This window comes from Pelmatolapia mariae, linkage group LG16_19 (genome assembly GCF_036321145.2).
Source record: "Pelmatolapia mariae isolate MD_Pm_ZW linkage group LG16_19, Pm_UMD_F_2, whole genome shotgun sequence".
Lineage (NCBI taxonomy): Eukaryota > Metazoa > Chordata > Actinopteri > Cichliformes > Cichlidae > Pelmatolapia > Pelmatolapia mariae.
In genome coordinates, this window is record NC_086241.1 from 51,442,434 (window position 1) to 51,460,311 (window position 17,878).

The 17,878-nt window shown below is 42.2% G+C and overlaps 1 protein-coding gene across 2 annotated transcripts; it reads right to left on the bottom strand.

Annotated features, from left to right (window-relative positions):
• Positions 1 to 2,800: 2,800 nt before the first annotated feature.
• rpap1 (RNA polymerase II associated protein 1) lies at positions 2,801 to 17,866 on the bottom strand. Of its 2 annotated transcripts, none has more exons than XM_063499524.1 (27): positions 17,789 to 17,866; positions 16,841 to 17,035; positions 16,575 to 16,723; positions 16,338 to 16,430; positions 15,996 to 16,149; positions 15,672 to 15,836; positions 15,277 to 15,504; positions 14,456 to 14,571; positions 14,262 to 14,360; positions 13,686 to 13,787; positions 13,425 to 13,592; positions 12,843 to 13,022; positions 12,618 to 12,752; positions 12,370 to 12,528; positions 11,651 to 11,808; positions 11,148 to 11,318; positions 10,853 to 11,048; positions 10,477 to 10,586; positions 10,178 to 10,373; positions 8,929 to 9,075; positions 8,499 to 8,641; positions 7,757 to 8,189; positions 6,102 to 6,220; positions 5,794 to 6,025; positions 5,520 to 5,696; positions 5,019 to 5,075; positions 2,801 to 3,402 (listed from the first exon to the last, which is right to left on the bottom strand). In XM_063499524.1, exons 2-27 carry the CDS (start codon positions 17,031 to 17,033, stop codon positions 3,253 to 3,255), a joined length of 4,230 nt encoding a protein of 1,409 aa, XP_063355594.1. In that variant the 5' UTR covers positions 17,034 to 17,035; positions 17,789 to 17,866; the 3' UTR covers positions 2,801 to 3,252. The 2 variants fall into 2 exon arrangements, with proteins under 2 accessions (XP_063355594.1, XP_063355593.1); XM_063499523.1 differs by having other exon boundaries at positions 15,672 to 15,839.
• Between the last annotated feature and the right edge of the window lie 12 nt (positions 17,867 to 17,878).

Sequence of the window (17,878 nt, forward strand, 5' to 3'; positions counted from 1 at the left end):
GAAGATGGATGGAGCCAAATACAGGGCAATCTTGGAAGAAAACCTCTTGGAGTCTGCAAAAGACTTGAGACTGGGGGGAGGTTCACCTTCCAGCAGGACAACGACCCTAAACATAAAGCCAGGGCAACAATGGAATGGTTTAAAACAAAACATATCCATGTGTTAGAATGGCCCAGTCAAAGTCCAGATCTAAATCCAATCCAGAATCTGTGGCAAGATCTGAAAACTGCTGTTCACAAACGCTGTCCATCTAATCTGACTGAGCTGGAGCTGTTTTGCAAAGAAGAATGGGCAAGGATTTCAGTCTGTAGATGTGCAAAGCTGGTAGAGACATACCCTAAAAGACTGGCAGCTGTAATTGCAGCAAAAGGTGGTTCTACAAAGTATTGACTCAGGGGGCTGAATAATTACGCACACCCCACTTTGCAGTTATTTATTTGTAAAAAATGTTTGGAATCATGTATGATTTTCGTTCCACTTCTCACGTGTACACCACTTTGTGTTGGTCTTTTATGTGGAATTCCAATAACATTGATTCATGTTTGTGGCTGTAATGTGACAAAATGTGGAAAAGTTCAAGGGGGCCGAATACTTTTGCAAGCCACTGTATATATATATATCTATATCTATATACACACACAGATAGATGTGTGTGTGTATATATATAGATGTGTGTGTGTGTGTATATATATACATATATATATATATACACACACACACACATACATATATATATATATATACACACACACACACACACACACACACACACACACACACAGATAGATGTGTGTGTGTATACATACACCAATATTTTTGAATACTCGTGTCCATATATATATGTTTCCAGATTGTTTGTATAGTGCACTTTCTATACCATGCTCTGTCCACTTTTTTGCAATGACAATGCAGATTTTCCACTTGTGGGACAAATAAATGGAGATTTGCTGTGTGTGTGTGTGTCTGTGTGTGTGTGTGTCTGTGTGTGTGTGTGTCTGTGTGTGTGTGTGTTTGTGCAACATTGGCATTTGTTTACTCAGATCCAAGGCTGGCCAAACCTCTGTGTTACAACCTACATACAAAAGACACACATTCACAATATATGAGTACACAAGTCTGTTTTATTTCAAAGTGTTTGAAACTTTACAGCGTTTGCAGACCCAGTGTCCATCATCCCTGCATTTGGCACAGGTGAATTTCTGACATGTTGCACAGGTAAACCTGCTGCGATTCCTGTTGCAGCTCTCTTGCACCTGGCACTGCGTTGTCTGCGTTGTAATATTTCCTTGTGCTGCATGAATCGGCAACGAAGTTGCTGAGCTAGAAGACTCAGAAACAATCTTCTTTTACCTGTCCACCCTGTACATGCCTTGTACAAAATGTAGGCATTCACTGCCGCCAGGTCCAGCATATTGTAGAAAACCGCTACTGGCCACCTGCGTGTTGCTGATCTTACGGAATACATCCGTGCCATTTGGTCCAACACGTCTACACCACACTGTAAAAGCAGAGAGAGAGAGTCATGAGTATATGTTTTTTTTCTATCCGCCTGTATAGCACACATCAGAAAACATTGTAGCACTGGTGTAAAATTGTACACACATTCACATACCTTCATGTGGTTATAGTCTGTTATCGTGTTGGGTTTCCTCTTTCTGCCGTCACCGATCGTCACGTCTTGGTGCATGAAACTTAGAACACACACAGTCTTGGTTTTTTTAGGTGCATAAATTGTCAAGGAGACACTGCCACTTCTAAGCATTGAAGTGGAGAATACCTCTCGCTTTGCAATATCTTCTGCAAGTTGAGGAAGTTCACGCTGGACTTTATTCACCGTGCCCAGTAATGTTGTTTTGCGCTGCAGCAGTCTGTGCGACAGTGACAGTGAAGTAAAGAAACTGTCCGTTGTGACATTTCTCCCATCATCCAAAAACGGCTCCATCAGTTTCGTGACCAAGTTCTCTGCCAGCCTCTCTCCCTTCTCACGACTCCCAAGTAAGGAGATGCACTGCAGACATATTTGGTGTCCAAATCCGTAGCCATCCAGAGCTTGATCCCAAATTTGTCTGGCTTGGTTGGAATATACTGTGTGAATGGACAACGAACCTTGGTAGGGAACAGCTGTTCCCTACCAAGCATTTCTTGCAGCTGGCAACAACGGTCATGCATTCAGTATAGCTGTGACTTCCGCAAGAAATGTGGTCAAAATCTCATGAGTAAGTTGAACCATTTCTACCAGGCATTTCTGAAAGTTGTAACACAGAGGTTTGGCCTGCCTTGGATCTGAGCAACTCTGAGTGAGCAAATGCAAATGTGCCAGGCCTCAAGGATAATGGGTGGTTTGCACAACAAAAGCTGGAGGAGAAACAAGCTGACGACCTGTGAAAATCTCAGCAGGGGTGCTTAACACCTCGGGACTTGCACCAGAAAATAAAAAAGCCAGTAATTCTAGGGGGTGTTGGGTTTAGGGAAGTTACGCAAATTTGCGCAGGATAGTAAATCTAGTGTTAAGGCAGGATGGTACTACAGACTGTAGCAGTGAGAGGTTGAAGATGGTGGTGAAAACCTCTGCTAGTTGGTCTGCACATGCTTTAAGCACTCTACCGGCTACACCGTCAGGACCAGCTGCTTTCCTCGCGTTGACTCTGCGCAGTGTGGCTTACACAGCATGTTTCACAAACAGCAATGTCAAACTGTTTCTGTATTAAACTGTTGTCAACAGTGAAACTCAATCCATACTAATATTAAGAAGGTAAAAATTTCAGAGTTCAGGCTTATGGGGATAAAAAAAGGTTACACATCATATTTTATTCAAACATCATTGTTTTATTTACAAATGAAGATCATTTCAGGCACTAGTGAAGCAGGAAGAACTGCCCTGGCATATTTTTTTAAGAACCTGGAACACATGGTGGCATTTTTTGCAACTATACAAACATATTAGTCACAAAACAGGAAGAAAACATTTGACATTTTTATTTAACCTTTGGCCTCAATGTAATAATTTTCAGAGAATTTCCAGTGAGAGCCTCATCAGGCTCCCATAAGCACTAGAAACTGAGTCTACCTCAGCTTTAGTTTAAAGAAAAAAGGGCCACAGAAACAACTACATGTGACATTGTTAGGCCTTGAAATGAACATCTCGCTGTGGTGCAGCACCTTATGCTTTCATAATACCTCATTTCGCCTCTGCCTAGTCTATTTTGAGAATACAACCCTGTTATTTTTCTTCGGGGTTTTTTTTCACTCTTTTCAGTCTCCTTTGTCAACGCTGCTCTCCTGCAGTCCCAGGACTCTCTCCAAACGTTTGGCCCTAATGGGAGGCAACTGTTCGTACATGTCGAAGCCGAGCTGTAAGTGATGCTGGGGCAGACGGAAGAGCAGCAAGTGACTCCTCAACACCTGGAAATGAGAGAATGACAGTGAGAAAGATGTGAGAGGAGCAGCAGGAGTGATTGTGTGAACCAGATATTCCCAACAAGACATGCTTGTGCCCCATGTGGACCCTGCTGTTACCAGGGGGGATAGAGACACCAGCTGAGGTTAAACACACACACATTTCCTTTTTCATACTGACTGTTACACACTATGTGATTTAACCGGACCTGGTGTTTACATGCTAGGCTGGACGTGCACTTAATCAGAACAGTATGAAATGTGCACAAGTGACAGCTCCTCGCATGCCTCTGCCTCAATGACCATCTTTCATTGATCACCTCCCTGAAGATGGATTTCTGTCGTCAATGAAGTGCAGCAGTTCCCGTTACGGAAATAAAAGTATTTATTAACAACATACTCTCTCCCGAAAATCAGGGCCTTGTTCCAGAAAGCAGCTTTAGTAGAATTTGTTAACCCTGAGATGACGAGCTCTGTGAGTTTTCTGTTCCACGATGAGAGCTAACTGAACCCAACCTGCTCCCTGACAGATTTCTGAAACAAACGCTGATTCCTCTCTTCCTGCTGCTCCTGAACCCACTGCCTGACATGTAGTTTGATTTAGTCATTCATGTAAATATGTCAAAGCCCATATTTGCTCTAGTTTAAAAATATAAAATCCCCACTTGACAGTAGCAAACAGACAGCGATCACTGCACATTCTGAATATTATCAGTTTAAAACAATAAATCCGTAGGCTTTTGACCTTTCAAGCCAGGAAGAACTAAATATTTGCCCCCATTGAAGAGAGTGGAGGAGCTCCACAAACATCCAAAACTAAGTAATTCAAAATTTTAGCAAAAAAAGCAAACTCAAAAGAACATGATGTCAGTGTTGCAGGTAAGTAACCTACTAGGTTTCTAAATGTAACTGCAGGACATGCAGGTGCAGACCTTTAATGAAACAGTGTTTTGCAAATGCACTCAACTGAAGTGAGGCCACTACTTAAAACCTGGATTTAAAGAACTAATGTACTTTTCACTATTTCTATCATACATATAAACCTTTTAAAATATCCATGCTCACAGTGAGGTCACCATATGTGTAAGTAATCCCAGTGAGCTGAGAGCTGAGACTTCCTAATGTTCCAAACATTCGGCTTCAGACAGTTTTCTAATTTGGTCTCGTAAGAGCTCTGGCTTTGAGCAAACCAATCTGCTGTTTACATCTTTTGTTTGTGAGCAGCAGCCATTCAGAAGAAAGCTGGATTAAATGGATGGAAGGAGGAAGGAGAGAGCTAAAAGATGAACTAAAGTGGCTGCGCAAAAGCCCAGTACAAAATAAATAAGGATTATTTTGTATTGTGAGTCACACAAATCTACTCCAGTACAGTCCAAGAATAGAAATGTGGATCTAGGACTGATCACAATAGCTCCACTTTGAGGAAAAAAAAGCATTAAGACATTATGGTGGTAAAGAACGCAATGAAAACAGCGAGAGTTTAGCAAGACTGTAAAAAAGAAATCATCAAGAAGCAGAGAGGCAAGGGGGAAGAATGAGTAATCAATGAACACAGCATGTAAAGACCAGAGGCAGAAAGAGAGCAGGACAACAAGCAGTGCATGCTAAAAGGAGAGGAGTACCTCGTCAGTCAGGTAGTAGATCTTCCTCAACATACTGTGTCGAGCTGTTTCAACCTCCTGGAAAAGAACAAGGGAATTAAAGATCAAAGCCTGGCTCGTGCACTTTATGTCTCCGTGTTTAATGCTGCTCCACTGCACGTATGAATGTTTTCAGCTTCACCCCTCTAAAATAATGCCTTTGTGAATTGAGCAAATATGATGTGTTTCTCATTTTAACTTCAAACACTTGCAGTCAATTCAAAGTCACAAACCCATGAATAAATAGAAATAATATGAGGACTGGTTTTGTGCATTTGTCAAATTGTCAAGACTTTGCACCCAACAAGCTCATTTTTGAGTCAAAAAATGTGCAAAAGCAGATGTAGAACCAGTTCCCACAAACCCAGGCTCTATTCAGAGCAGCTGCAGGACATGTGGCAGCCGGGTTTAGCTTTCACTGATACAAAGGACAATCATAATATGAATGCACACCCAAAACATTCAGATAAAGTGTTGCTGTACCTGTGCAGCAGCATCCTGAGAGAAGATGAAGGAGTTCACGTGAGACAAGGCAGCCACATATAAGACAGGACACCAGGAGCACTTCAGAGTCCCAGTTACCAAAGAGCGGAAGTAGAGGCGGAGGAGAGGGAGGGAATCTTCAGGTGGGGAGGTGAACCTCTCGATAGGAATGGACAGCTTCAAATGACAAGACAGACATATAAACAATAAATAACTTATTATAACAGGAAATGGAAAAATCACTTCAACAGAAACATTACGCCATCTTCGTTACCTGTTCTAGAGTGACCCCCAGAGACCTCAGCATCCCCACGTGCTCGCCAAACACCGCCAGCCTCATGGTGGTGCTGTACCTCCTCTGCAGGGGCAAGAGGACCCAGCAACCAAACAGCCGGTCTCCAAAAGACACAGCTTCATACTGGGACACAAGGGCTGAATACAAGTCCTGGAATGAGGCCAGACCTGGAGGAGGGACGTTCAGGTCCAAAGAGTCCAGCTTGGTGCTCCTGAAAATGAAGGGTCACCGTTAACTTTTAGAGATTAGTTGGTGTAAAAGAAAAAGCTATATGTGTCACATCAGACCTGGTGAGCAGTCTGAACAGACCCCAGGTCAGCCTCTGAACGGGTCTCTCCAGGAATAAGTCACTGGAACAGAGGAACACACAGGACAGGCGGGCGAACTTGGCAACAGGGAGGACCACCTACAGCATGACACAGAAGCAAATATCACATATCAATTTATGTGATAAGGAAACGTTCTCAGTCTCGTTCTCCCCCCCTGCTGCCACAGCATCAGGAAGTGCAAACATGTTGTCTCTTGAAGCAGTCACGTTGATCGTTTTCATCTATTTTTTAAAAACTTGACAAAATAAGTATTTTAAATTCACCTCAATGGGTTTATTTATTTTACTGCTGCTTTAAGCTAAATCACCATACATTGAAAATGTGAACTTTATTTTAAGACAAGTACTAAAAAACTGACAAATAATTGACATTTGACTTACTGTGTAAAACAAGCACATACCAAATGAAATAACCTATTCAGACATTCAGTGACTGCAGAACAAATACAGCGAATGTTTATCACGGCCTCAAACTCTGTCTTCCCATCTCTACTACCCCTCTCTCCCTTTCTGTGAGTGTGAGACCGGAGTGTTGGGCTTAGAGCAGGGTCCAACCCACATCACATCCTGCTGTCAAGAGCAGCAGGATGTGATGCTTTTAGCATCACATCCTGCTGTGATGCTAAAAAGAGCTTGGTTCACCTCCAGCTTTCTCTGCTGTTCTGCACAGCCAGCAGTCATCCACTCTTGGCAGGTCTAGTGTTAATGTGTTTTTCCCGTGTGTAGCACTTTGTAACACTGTTTAAAACTAAAGTGTTACTATGACAACATCTCACTATCGCACACACAAAAAAAATTTGTGTGCTTGTTTGTCTCTATCCATGAGCTCCTCCCACACCATCTGGAGTTGAGCAACCAAACTTAGTATACAGGTGCATTTTTGGCACTTGAAGGTTCCTATCATATCATATATTAAAGGTGTCATTATGTTGCTTAGCAACCACCTAGGAATGGACTGAAATGGCCTATTTTTAGCAATTATCGACCTGTAACACCTTATAAAAGCTTCATATCCTTTTTAATTCCCAAAAATAACTAATTTATATACAAAAAAGTTGAACTATGCATGATACATTATGACACCGTCATGCTGCCTGTCAACCAATTAGTAACAGACTAAAATGACATGTTTTCAGCCTCGATGGACCTGCAACCTCTTAAGAACGCATCCTTCTGTTTTCATTTCATGACAATAACATCTCTGTTAAATGACCAAAAGTTGCATCATACAAGCCTAGCGATGACCTCGCATAAAAGCTAAAATGGCACGAGCTAAATGACAAACAACAGCATCTACCACATCTATGTTTTCATTTTTTCAATGTGATTAAGTACATCAGTTTGCCAAACAGGCCAAACAATTCAGTAGTATGTGCATAGTTATATTATTATATAATGGATCAGTTCTGCTGTTACTGATATACACTTTGTTGGCTGACATGGAATATATAACACTTTCCCATTTATATGTACAACAACCCCACAAAATCTCCTATTAAGTAAATGTGTTAATAATCAGATTTCTATGTGGTCTCCGCTGAGACTTGACACCAAAGCCCTGAGAAAACTCATGACACTGTGCTGACGGGCAACTGACTTGACTTGTTTGAATACCTTTAGCGCTTCCTCCCTCCAGACCTCCAGCAGGAGCAGCCACTGCAGGCAGTGAGTCACAGCCTGCAGAGCCCCCTGAGGAAGCTCCTCCACTGCCAGCCCTCCACCATCAGACACCCCCGCTTGCTCATACAGGCTGACAAGTGGAAGGAAAGGCCAATCAGATGGCAGGATGGGACCAGTGAGCTCTGGCAAGAGATGACTTTTGATCCAGGGGTTGTGGCCCAGGAGAGCATCTCGGGACACTATTACAGACGACTCCAGGTGGGCCAGGTGAGTGAGGAAGCAACCTCGTATGGATGGCAGCTGGACACAGGCTTCTCTCAGGAGAGCCCCGACAGTCTGGAGAGAGGGAGAGGTGTCCTTTTGTGTTTCCTCATGAAGTTTCAGCTCCCCCAGCTCCACAGCCTCAGGTCCTCCACTGTGTCCTTCTCTGGAAATCAAAGAAATAGACATAAACAGACTGATAATTTAATAAGCGAAGAAACAGAACGAGAAATTTCTGATGGAAATGGGTCATCTGTTAATTTAATCCTATTTCAAAGAAGTTCAATTTTACATATAATGTCATTAGCAAAATTAGAGGACAACCATCAGTCACATTTTGAGGCACTAATTTAAACATCGATTCAGACAAAGTATCATTCACTGAACAAAATAAAAAGTAATTATAAAAATTCAGGCACTTTAGAGTAATATTGTAGGTGCTTCACTAATCTCAGATGATTAAAGGTAAACATACGATATTAAGTCCTTGCTGAAGACAATGGTGGAGAGCAGTTCATGTGCCAGGTATTCACTGCCTGGCAATAACCAAGGCAGTACAACCAGCGCCACCTGGTGGTAAAGTGAGGCATGTTTCGCTACTTCTGAGTCGAGGGGAACCTGAGAGAGGTAAAACAGAGGAAAAAAATAACATGATTAGGTTAAAATAAATAAATAAAACATCAGTCAGCAGATAAAACCTGATCTTACACCCAAAACACACCAAAATCAAGTAGAAAAGGGCTGCACCCATTTTCATTCCATACAAGGCAAATATAAATAAACTAGCCAGGAATCATATAAGCTGCGGCATATAAAGGAAACTAGAGCAGCCTGAAAGAAAAATGTCAAAAATACAGAATAAAATGGCTAAACTGAGCTCAACATTAAAGATGGAGTGGACGTACCAGTCTGTGAGCCAGTAGCAGCAGCAGGTAGAGGAGGTGGTGTTCGTGGCGTAGAAGCCAAGCCTTGGTGTGAGACAGGCTGGGTGTAGCCTGACTGCAGCTGCGCAGGTAACCAGTCACAGGCTCTGACAGAAGCAGTCCGGTGAACTCGTGAGTGAGAGAGGGGACATCTAAATATATGATCAGCCAATCACATGGCAGCATTTAGGCACGACGTTGAGGTCAAGATGACCTCTTAAAATTCAAGCTGAGCATCAGAATGACACAGCATGGCCGTTACTGCCAGATGGGCTGGTATGAGTGTTGAAACCCTGCATACAATTAAAGCATGCAGAAGAGCATCTCTCAGTGCACGACATATCGAGCCTCGAAGCCTGTCAGCTAAGAAGACAAAATTAACACTACAAGCCATGTGGACTCACCACAACTGAACAAAAGATTAGAAAACAATGAGTCTTGATTTCTGCTGCGATATTCAGTCAGAATTTGAAATAAAAACCTAAATCATGGATCCATTCTGCCTTGTATCAATGACTCAGGGTGGTGATAGTGGGCCCCTTAGTATCAGCTGAGCTCACTGTACTCGGATGACCTCCACAGTCAGCGGATCCCAATCCAATAGAGCAGCTCTGGGATGTGGTGCAACAGGAGATTGTCATCATGTTCAGCCAAAAAATGTGTGCGATGCCATCATGTCAATATTTACCAAAATGTTTCCAGCACCTCGTTGAATCCCTGCCACAAATAATTAAGGCAAAAATTCTGAAGGCAAAAAGAGAATCTAACCTCATACTACAAAGGTGTACCTAACAAAGTGGCCAGTCAATGTGCCCCAGAGTTCAGTTCAGTTCAGTTCAGTTCATTTTTATTTCAAACATTTCAAACATGTGCCTTCACAATCATTACAAAATATCATTTCATTATTTGTCTGAAAAGGAGTAGGCAGAAGTATTTACTTATTTGTCCCTACCCCCTCAAGTTTTACCTCTCATTCATTTAATTTCCTTTTAGTCTTAAATTAAACAAACAACATATGAAACAAAAGTAAAGCAAAACAAAACAAAACGTACATAAAGTAGAGTAGAGTAGAGTGCAAAGAGTACACACACCTTCATTACAAGCAGAGTCCACATGCTTTACTCATTAGTTCTATGTTTTGGTTGGACATAAAGGAAGCAGAAAACATATAAAACCAGCAAACAACAACAAAATAAAAACACCTTTATATCCCAAGGATAGTCAGTCCTACCTTGCTGCTGAGGTCTTTATGGATCCCTGTGATCGTCTCCAATAGGAGCCCCAGTCCAGTCAGAAGAGGGAAAGGGGAACTGGGAGCAACCAGCCCCGGACGATTCCTCCATCCCGTGCACGCCAATCCAGGGAGGTTATTAGTGATTTCTGGGCCCAGAGGTATAGCCTGAGCATTACACACTACAGAGGAAGACCTGGTGTGGAAAAAAACATTAAACTGTGCTGCTAAAGGTTCAACTCAAACACACACAAATTTTGTGGAAAAAAGGCTAAATTGCCATCTGTTTTCAAACATACTTGAGATTCTTTATCAGGCTTTGCACAACACTGTGAGACATCAGAGGGAGAAGAACATCAGATGTCAGCAGCTCGAGCTCTTGAAGAGTCTCCACGGGCTTGAAACAGTTCTGCGGAGCAACATGTTCATCAGTTTCAAGGAATTTGAGACGTAAACAGCGAACAAGATAATCCTCAAGTTCCTCTTTGTCACATGTAGCGCACAACAGGACATAATTAGCTGCATTCTCACTGTTGCTTAGACTGAGCATGCAGAAGGAAGGACACACGATGACCACTCGCCAGCTGGGAAATCACATGACATCAAATTTTAACTTAACATAAGTAACAATAAATATGAAACATCTCACTTATGGAAGGGAAAGTCAGGAAATACCTGTCTGGAGAGCTGATGGTAGTACGCTTCTAGGTAAACGAGGTAAACTGGTATCAGAGTGAGGCTGCCGTCTTTCTGAAGTGGATCATCGAGGTTCTTAATAAAACCCTTCAAATGCCCCATTAAGGATGTCTGCAACCCTGTGACATGACCCCAAGATACAGGAGGAGGGGGAGGGCACTCTTCTCCACCGGAGCTGCAGTGAAAGCAGAGGAAGTGACATGTAAGATCAGCGCGTTCAAGCCAACACTGCTTCCTTCAGATTCTCTAGCAGAATGGCTTCATTGATCTGTACCTGACCATCCCAGCCTGGAGCTCCTGATGGCAGCCAGCTGTGTGCGTTACTTGCGTGAGCAGAGAAAGCAGAGCCAAAAACCGCTGGAGCTGCAGAGGTAGCAGAGGATCTGAGGCGGGTGGAAGTCGGTGGACAGACTGCAGTGCTGTCACTAAGGCTGGATACAGGTCCCTGTGGGAAAACAGAGAAAATCAAAGCAACCAAATACTCACTGTGAGTGAAGAGGAGTGCATGGCTCTTACATTTGGACAGAGCGTGAAGGGAGCCACATACAATATAAACTAGTAAGGGACCCTTTATCTAGCAGGCTGTTGGCCCATCATAAAGTGAATGTGCAAATTCCTGATAGAATCATTTGAAAATTTTTCTATCTCAGTCTTATTAATTATTTACATTTTATTCTATTTTCTCACTAGTGCATCAACATAGCAACATTTCTAAAATATGACAAATATAACTGTGTTAAGAACTGTGACAGTAATCGCTCTCACATTATAACTTACATGTATAATTTGCACGCCTGTCCATAGCCGGCTGCTATGGCCCACAGCCTGTAGGCCTCGGTGGTGATCCTGAGGGACTCGGTCGGCTCCAGCAGCAGCTCGTTGGGCTCTGCACTCAGGAGATGAGACAAACGCTCACTCGCTCCCAGAGAGTTTAACTGGAAAGGCCGCAAAAGAAGGCACAACACCGATTACCCTTCTTTCCTGTGGTCTCCACAGCGGATGTTTATTTGGCACAGATTTTACACCTTTCTGATGCAACCCCCCCATTTATCCTGGTTAGGACTGGTACTAGGAGCACACTAGCTTATAACCACTAGTCTCAAACCAGGGATCTTTTGAGTGCAAGCAAAATGTGTTTCCCACTACAGTACACCGATGAGCCATCAAAAACATGTTTTCTACTAATTTTAAAAACAGGAATACATCATATGTAACGCTAAACACTGTTTTTCTATCTTTTGTCTTAAAAGTACGGTCACTGGACTCTATCTGCATTTTATATTAAAGAATTTTAGAAGTGAACTGACCATCTACCCTCCTCACACCACTGCATACTTACAAACACTGCGTTTTCACAGAGCTAACCAAGTTATTTTGATACAATTACAAAATGTAATACACTGGTCATCCCAAGCAGCAGCTTGCAGAATCAATGCATTCTAAATCTTATTACTTGAGTATCTTTGCAGTTAAAAAATTAAACTTATTGATTTTACCAGTCTTGCACAAGCATGTCTGCCAGAGGTAGCCAAAACTCTTAAAAGCTTCATTGCGCTGGAAAGTGGAAGTCCGTAAATGGACTGAGATGATGGTGACCAGGAAGTGGGAAGAAACTCTGACATTACTGTCTCCATCAGACGAGGACTATCCAACACCTGAGAATGGGATACACCAAAAAGTATTTCAGCTATGAAGGACTTTGAGTTTAAAGATTTCTCCGTTGTTGAAAAGCTGCTGTTGTTACCTGCGTAGCAGATGAGGAGGAATGCCTAGCAAGGCGTGTCAGGATCTCCAGGACATCCTGAACCACCCGAGGTGACGGCCGGACCACCTCGAGAATGTAACGCAGCCTGGGGAGCAGTTTCATTTTTAACAAACCCTGAAATCAGAAACCTCATGATCAGTTTCCATCCACAGGTCACGAAGGCAACAAGTAGAATGCAAAAAAAAGGGATATTGAGATCTTCACCTTGACAGCATCCTGTCTGGCCACTTCATGATCGCTCTTCCTCTCTTCTTTCTCCTTGGCCGTCTCCTTCATACTTTCATCCAGCCCTTCATCCTCCTCATCTTCTTCCTCCTGAGCAGATGGCAGCAGGGGGAAGGAGGCCAGACCGCGAAACCAGGAAAAAGTGCAGTCCAGACACTCCTGAGAGAGGGAACTCATTTGTAAGACGAAGTTGACTGGGGTTTCAGACACTTGTACTCATTTACAGTAAAGAAACAGTGTATTTTATTCTATTCAGCTGAAAGGCATGTGTTTTAAAAGATATTATCCGATAATGAGTCAATGCTGTGCTGTTTATGCACAAATCATCCCAAATAAAGCTTTGAGTTTTACACGATACAGTTCTTTCTTTGTATTAGTCCTCAGGATGAGGAAAAGATTCTGTGATATTTGTATTTATTTATTTGCTTTTTCAAATAGTGCATATAGAAAATGACAAAGAGTGAATTAGTGCAGGTTAAACAATTATTATTATTATTATTTTATTATACTACTTCATTATATTACTATTGCAATATTTGGCTTTATGCTTTATAATCTTACTTCATCTTCTGCACACACAAGCAGTGCTTTAAGAGCGTGCACAGCTGCAGACATCACTCCCTCCACGCTATCGTCCAATGCAAAGCGGAGCAGAAAGAGCAGGCCGGCGTCGAGCAGAGTAGACGTCACGCTGCCTTTCAGAACTGACACGTATTCTCCAGCACGCGCCTGCAAAAAAAATGAAGAAAAAATCCAGCCACATGACAGAGGCACGCTTCTCTAAAGCTAAGAGTGGAACTTCATGCGTTTAAGTTCTGGTACCTTTGAGAGGATGTTCGCCAGAGTGCTGAGCGACAGCGTCCTCTGCTGGATGACCTGACTCCGAGACAGCAGGAAGAGTTCCTGCAGGGAATAACCTGCTCGCTGGGAACAAATGTCAAGATGAGATCTCATGATAAGAGTTTATACATTTTTACAGGTGCAGATATGAGAAGAACTTAAATGAATGAGAAAGAAATTGAGTCTGGTGGGAGCAATCAGACTGAATAATAACAGAGAAAACTTACAGATAAATGTTGAATGGATCGGTACTTATTAGTGCTTTTCTACTCTTACTGAGCTCTCAAAGAATGTTTCAGTACAAACCTCATTCTTATTTAAATCCTGTGCAAAACAAAATAGTCTTGTTTTTGTACTTCAGTAAAAAAAAAACATGAAATAAACTTAAAATTAAGCCACAGGTTGTGACATTTAATCTACACGTACAATCCAGTAGGTTCTACTGTGTTCTACCAAGGAGTCAACCGGAACTTGACAGTGTTGTCATTTTATAAAAGCATCACTCCAATTTGAAGGAGGTAAAAGTTTTCTTTTTGTTGTGACTTTGTGCTGACTGACCTCAGGCTCCTCTCCATGGTGGTGGAGGCCCAGGTGCGTTGGCAGATCCTCAGTGGGTGGAATTAAAGTCCCCGCGAAGTCAAAACGAGCCTGCATGGCCTATCAGGACACATAAAAACAACAGAACGTGTTGAATAAAATACAGAATTTTAACTAGATCTTTCATTACTTGCAGATAAAATACCGGATCTTACCTTCTTGGTTCCTTTCCTTCTGGGTTCAGGCAAGTCTCTCAACCACTCCAACTTCTCCGGCTCCAGCTTATTCATGTGGACCCATTCCTTCTGAGGCTTCACTGGCAGATCCTCCTCTGTATTCACAGACGCATCCATTGTGGTAAAAACAGCGTAGCATTGTATATGAAAATGACAATTAGTTAGCCAAAAACAACTTTTCCAAACAATTTTAGAAGCTGCATCTGCTGCAAAAACCTCAGCACTCATTAAACATGACTAGAAGCTTAAACAATATCCGGCTATTAATTGTAGCCAATGCAAGTGTGACAGAATAACATAATGAAGTTCTAACTTTTGGGGGGGTTCGTGTGATCTAAAAGCAACACATTAAGGGGTGAAGTTGATATTTGCATTTTCTGAAATGAAACTTCAAAGAGAAGCTTCTATCACTCCAAAAGCAGATATGAATCAGTTTTAGCCATGCAGCAACTACATCTAACATTAAGTTACACAGTTAGAGGATGGACAAGTATGAGAGCGGAAAAGCGTGCAGAAATGAGAAGAAGATATTTGACCGGGAAGTGAGGGAAAGCTGGTAAACAGCTAAGTGTCATCGTCTCTTTAAAAAGTGGATAAAATTAGTCTCCTTTAGCAAATGTAAGATCCCAGAAATGAGGATTCAATCTTACCAGGAAAGCAGGCAAAGGAACAATGTGAAAGTGTGCTATTGCATAGGCACACTTAATAACAACATCATCCACATATAGTAGAATCTAATTTTCATCTTAATCATCAGCAGCAGAGAGCAGAAACTGGTGTTGAATTTGAATAAATCATACCTGTCACAGCAGGTGGTGGCGCTGACAGCTCCTCCTCCTCTCCTTCCATCTCCACCTCTTGGGGTTTCTGACACAACACTGCAGCACTGCAGGAGCCTGACTCTCTGCTCACATCCTGAACTGGAGGATCTTCTGTGGCACTTTTGTCTTTGGGGTGTTTGGATGGGGAGGGAAAGGATGGGACGCTCTGTGCTTTGCGAGATCTAACAAAGTCCACCAGTCTAGGATCTGAGAAGCAAAAATAACTGCATTACATGCTGTACAGAAATGGTGATAAAAAAAAAGTGTGATGTACGTGACTAGTACATCTAAATGGATAGAAAATCCACCCCATCACATCTTAATTATAACATGCATTCTAAAGAAAAGATCCTAACGACAACATCAATGCCTACCGAGCTGAGACAAGAGCTTCTTCTGCTCCTCGAGTATCTCAGACTGGGACATGGCTTGGAGCTTGGCCTGGTTTTCCATGTGGATCCTCGTGGTCTCTCCTGAATTATCGGGACCCCGAAGCCCCTGCCCGGACACCAACCTGGGACCGGAAACTGCTGCTGGTTCTACTGAACAGAGAGAGGAAGAGGATGGTTTAGAAGGGAGGAAAAATATTTTCCAAAAAGTGTTACTACTGCTGAAAATATGTAATTCCTAAATTCTTCGAAAACACACAAATAAACTAAGACCTGTGTTGGATTTGTGATATTAAAGGTTAACCCCACCTGCAGCATCACACTGATCTGTATCCATACTAGTTTCTGGGGTTGGAGCAGCTTCAGATGAACTATGTAATGTTGTCTTGCACTCTTTTAGTTTCTGGGGAGCAATCTGACGAGCAAAGATGCTCTTCTTTCCTCCAGCTGATGACAGAGGTACCTGCAGGGAGGGAACAAAAAAAAAAAAACAGGATTATTTCACACCACACCAAATGAATGCAAAAATAGCGTGCCATCGTATGAAGAGGGGGTGACTTATTGCAATAAATATAATAACTGATTATGAATCTATAGTGGCTGATATGAAATGTTAAAATTTAAAGAAGAGATGATATTATTGACCTTTACCTGATTGCTGGTTTCTGAGCGGTGCAGCACTTTGGGGAAAGCCATGCCTGTAAATGCTGGTAGAGATATTGGAGTGGAGCTGGTATCTCTCTCCTTGACACAAAAAATACACATATGTAAAATAAATAACTAAAATAATCCCAAACTATGGATACACCAAAAAAATTAGAAAATCACGTGAAGTCGGTCTTCCTGAATACAAGTCTAACTGAGAACAGACAAGAAGCTTCCACTTACAACAATTCTGGAGAGAACAGCACTGACGTGAGTGTCGTGTCTGTCCAGCCTTTCCTCGGCATCCTCATCCTCAAAGGTGACACGACTCGCTTTAAAGCGAGACTTCTTAGGAGGGGCTGGGGTCAGAGAAGGGAGCTGATCTGGAAGATCTGCATTTAGGAGAACAGCTGAGCTTTAGCTACTTACACAAGACACCCCAAAAAGTTAAAATCAGACAAGTTTTAAAACACAATATGCTCTTGTGAAAAATCTGTGTCATCTGTAACCTTCAATGGTGACCACATCCCTCTGGCTCCCTTCATTCTCCCCACTCCGCCCTTCTCCCTCTCCAGCTTCCCCTCTCCTCTTGTCAGGGCGGCGGACAACACTGGCGGCGGAGGGAGCGCCTGAAGTGAGAAAGTGCTCCTGCTCTCTCAGGAGGTCTGCCTCTGAGTCAGTTGGCTTGGGACGCCGCAACATTCCTGTTAAGGACACAAAGAGGACATTAAACATAGGTATCTTGGGAATATTTTAACAGCAAAACAAGCCTTTGTAGCCACAGCTGGTCTGCATGTAGTTAGGCAAAGCCTATGTTATCTTATATAACAACAGTCTTTCAATTTCCTACTTACTTTAGGGAATTTTATAAACAGAAACGTATTTACGTTTGAGTAAACTTCACGTAAAAAAATGTTTAATAATATTGTTAATAATACCATTTTTTAATATGCAGGGAAAACCCTGACTTTATCCCAGCCCAGCACCTTCCAACACCTAATCCTAACACAAGTCTTATTAATAGACTCATCTGTTGTGTCAGGCTGTTTCGTCGCTGTGTTTATCTGAGACTCAGGTTCGTCAGGTTGGAAACTACAAATACAATCTGTGGTTGGAGATCATAGTCAGTGGAATTTGACAGTCTCATGTCCGTAGTGCTAACTAAGCCCATATAGGACGGCATTAAAGGATAAAAAAAGACACTATCTTCAATTAAGCGTTTAGACATTAATAAATAGTGATTATATGAAAGGAGATGGGGCTTTTTTTTTCCAACCATTTTTCACGTGTAGTTAAGTTTACCGCGGATGACTGTAACGTACAGCTGACGCTAGCTTGAATTCCATCACAGTTCCTTTTTATCTGGAGCTAAATTTGTCCAAAACAGTACCAAGGAGTATAAATTTAAACTATCTGTTTTTTGCTATTTGAAAATCTTGATAATAGTGGGAGCTAACCTTCATTTATTAGCTGGACCTTTGAAGAATCCACACAAGACTCTGCAGCTCGCACGGAAGATTTTTGATGTGACACAACAAGGCGGAAGG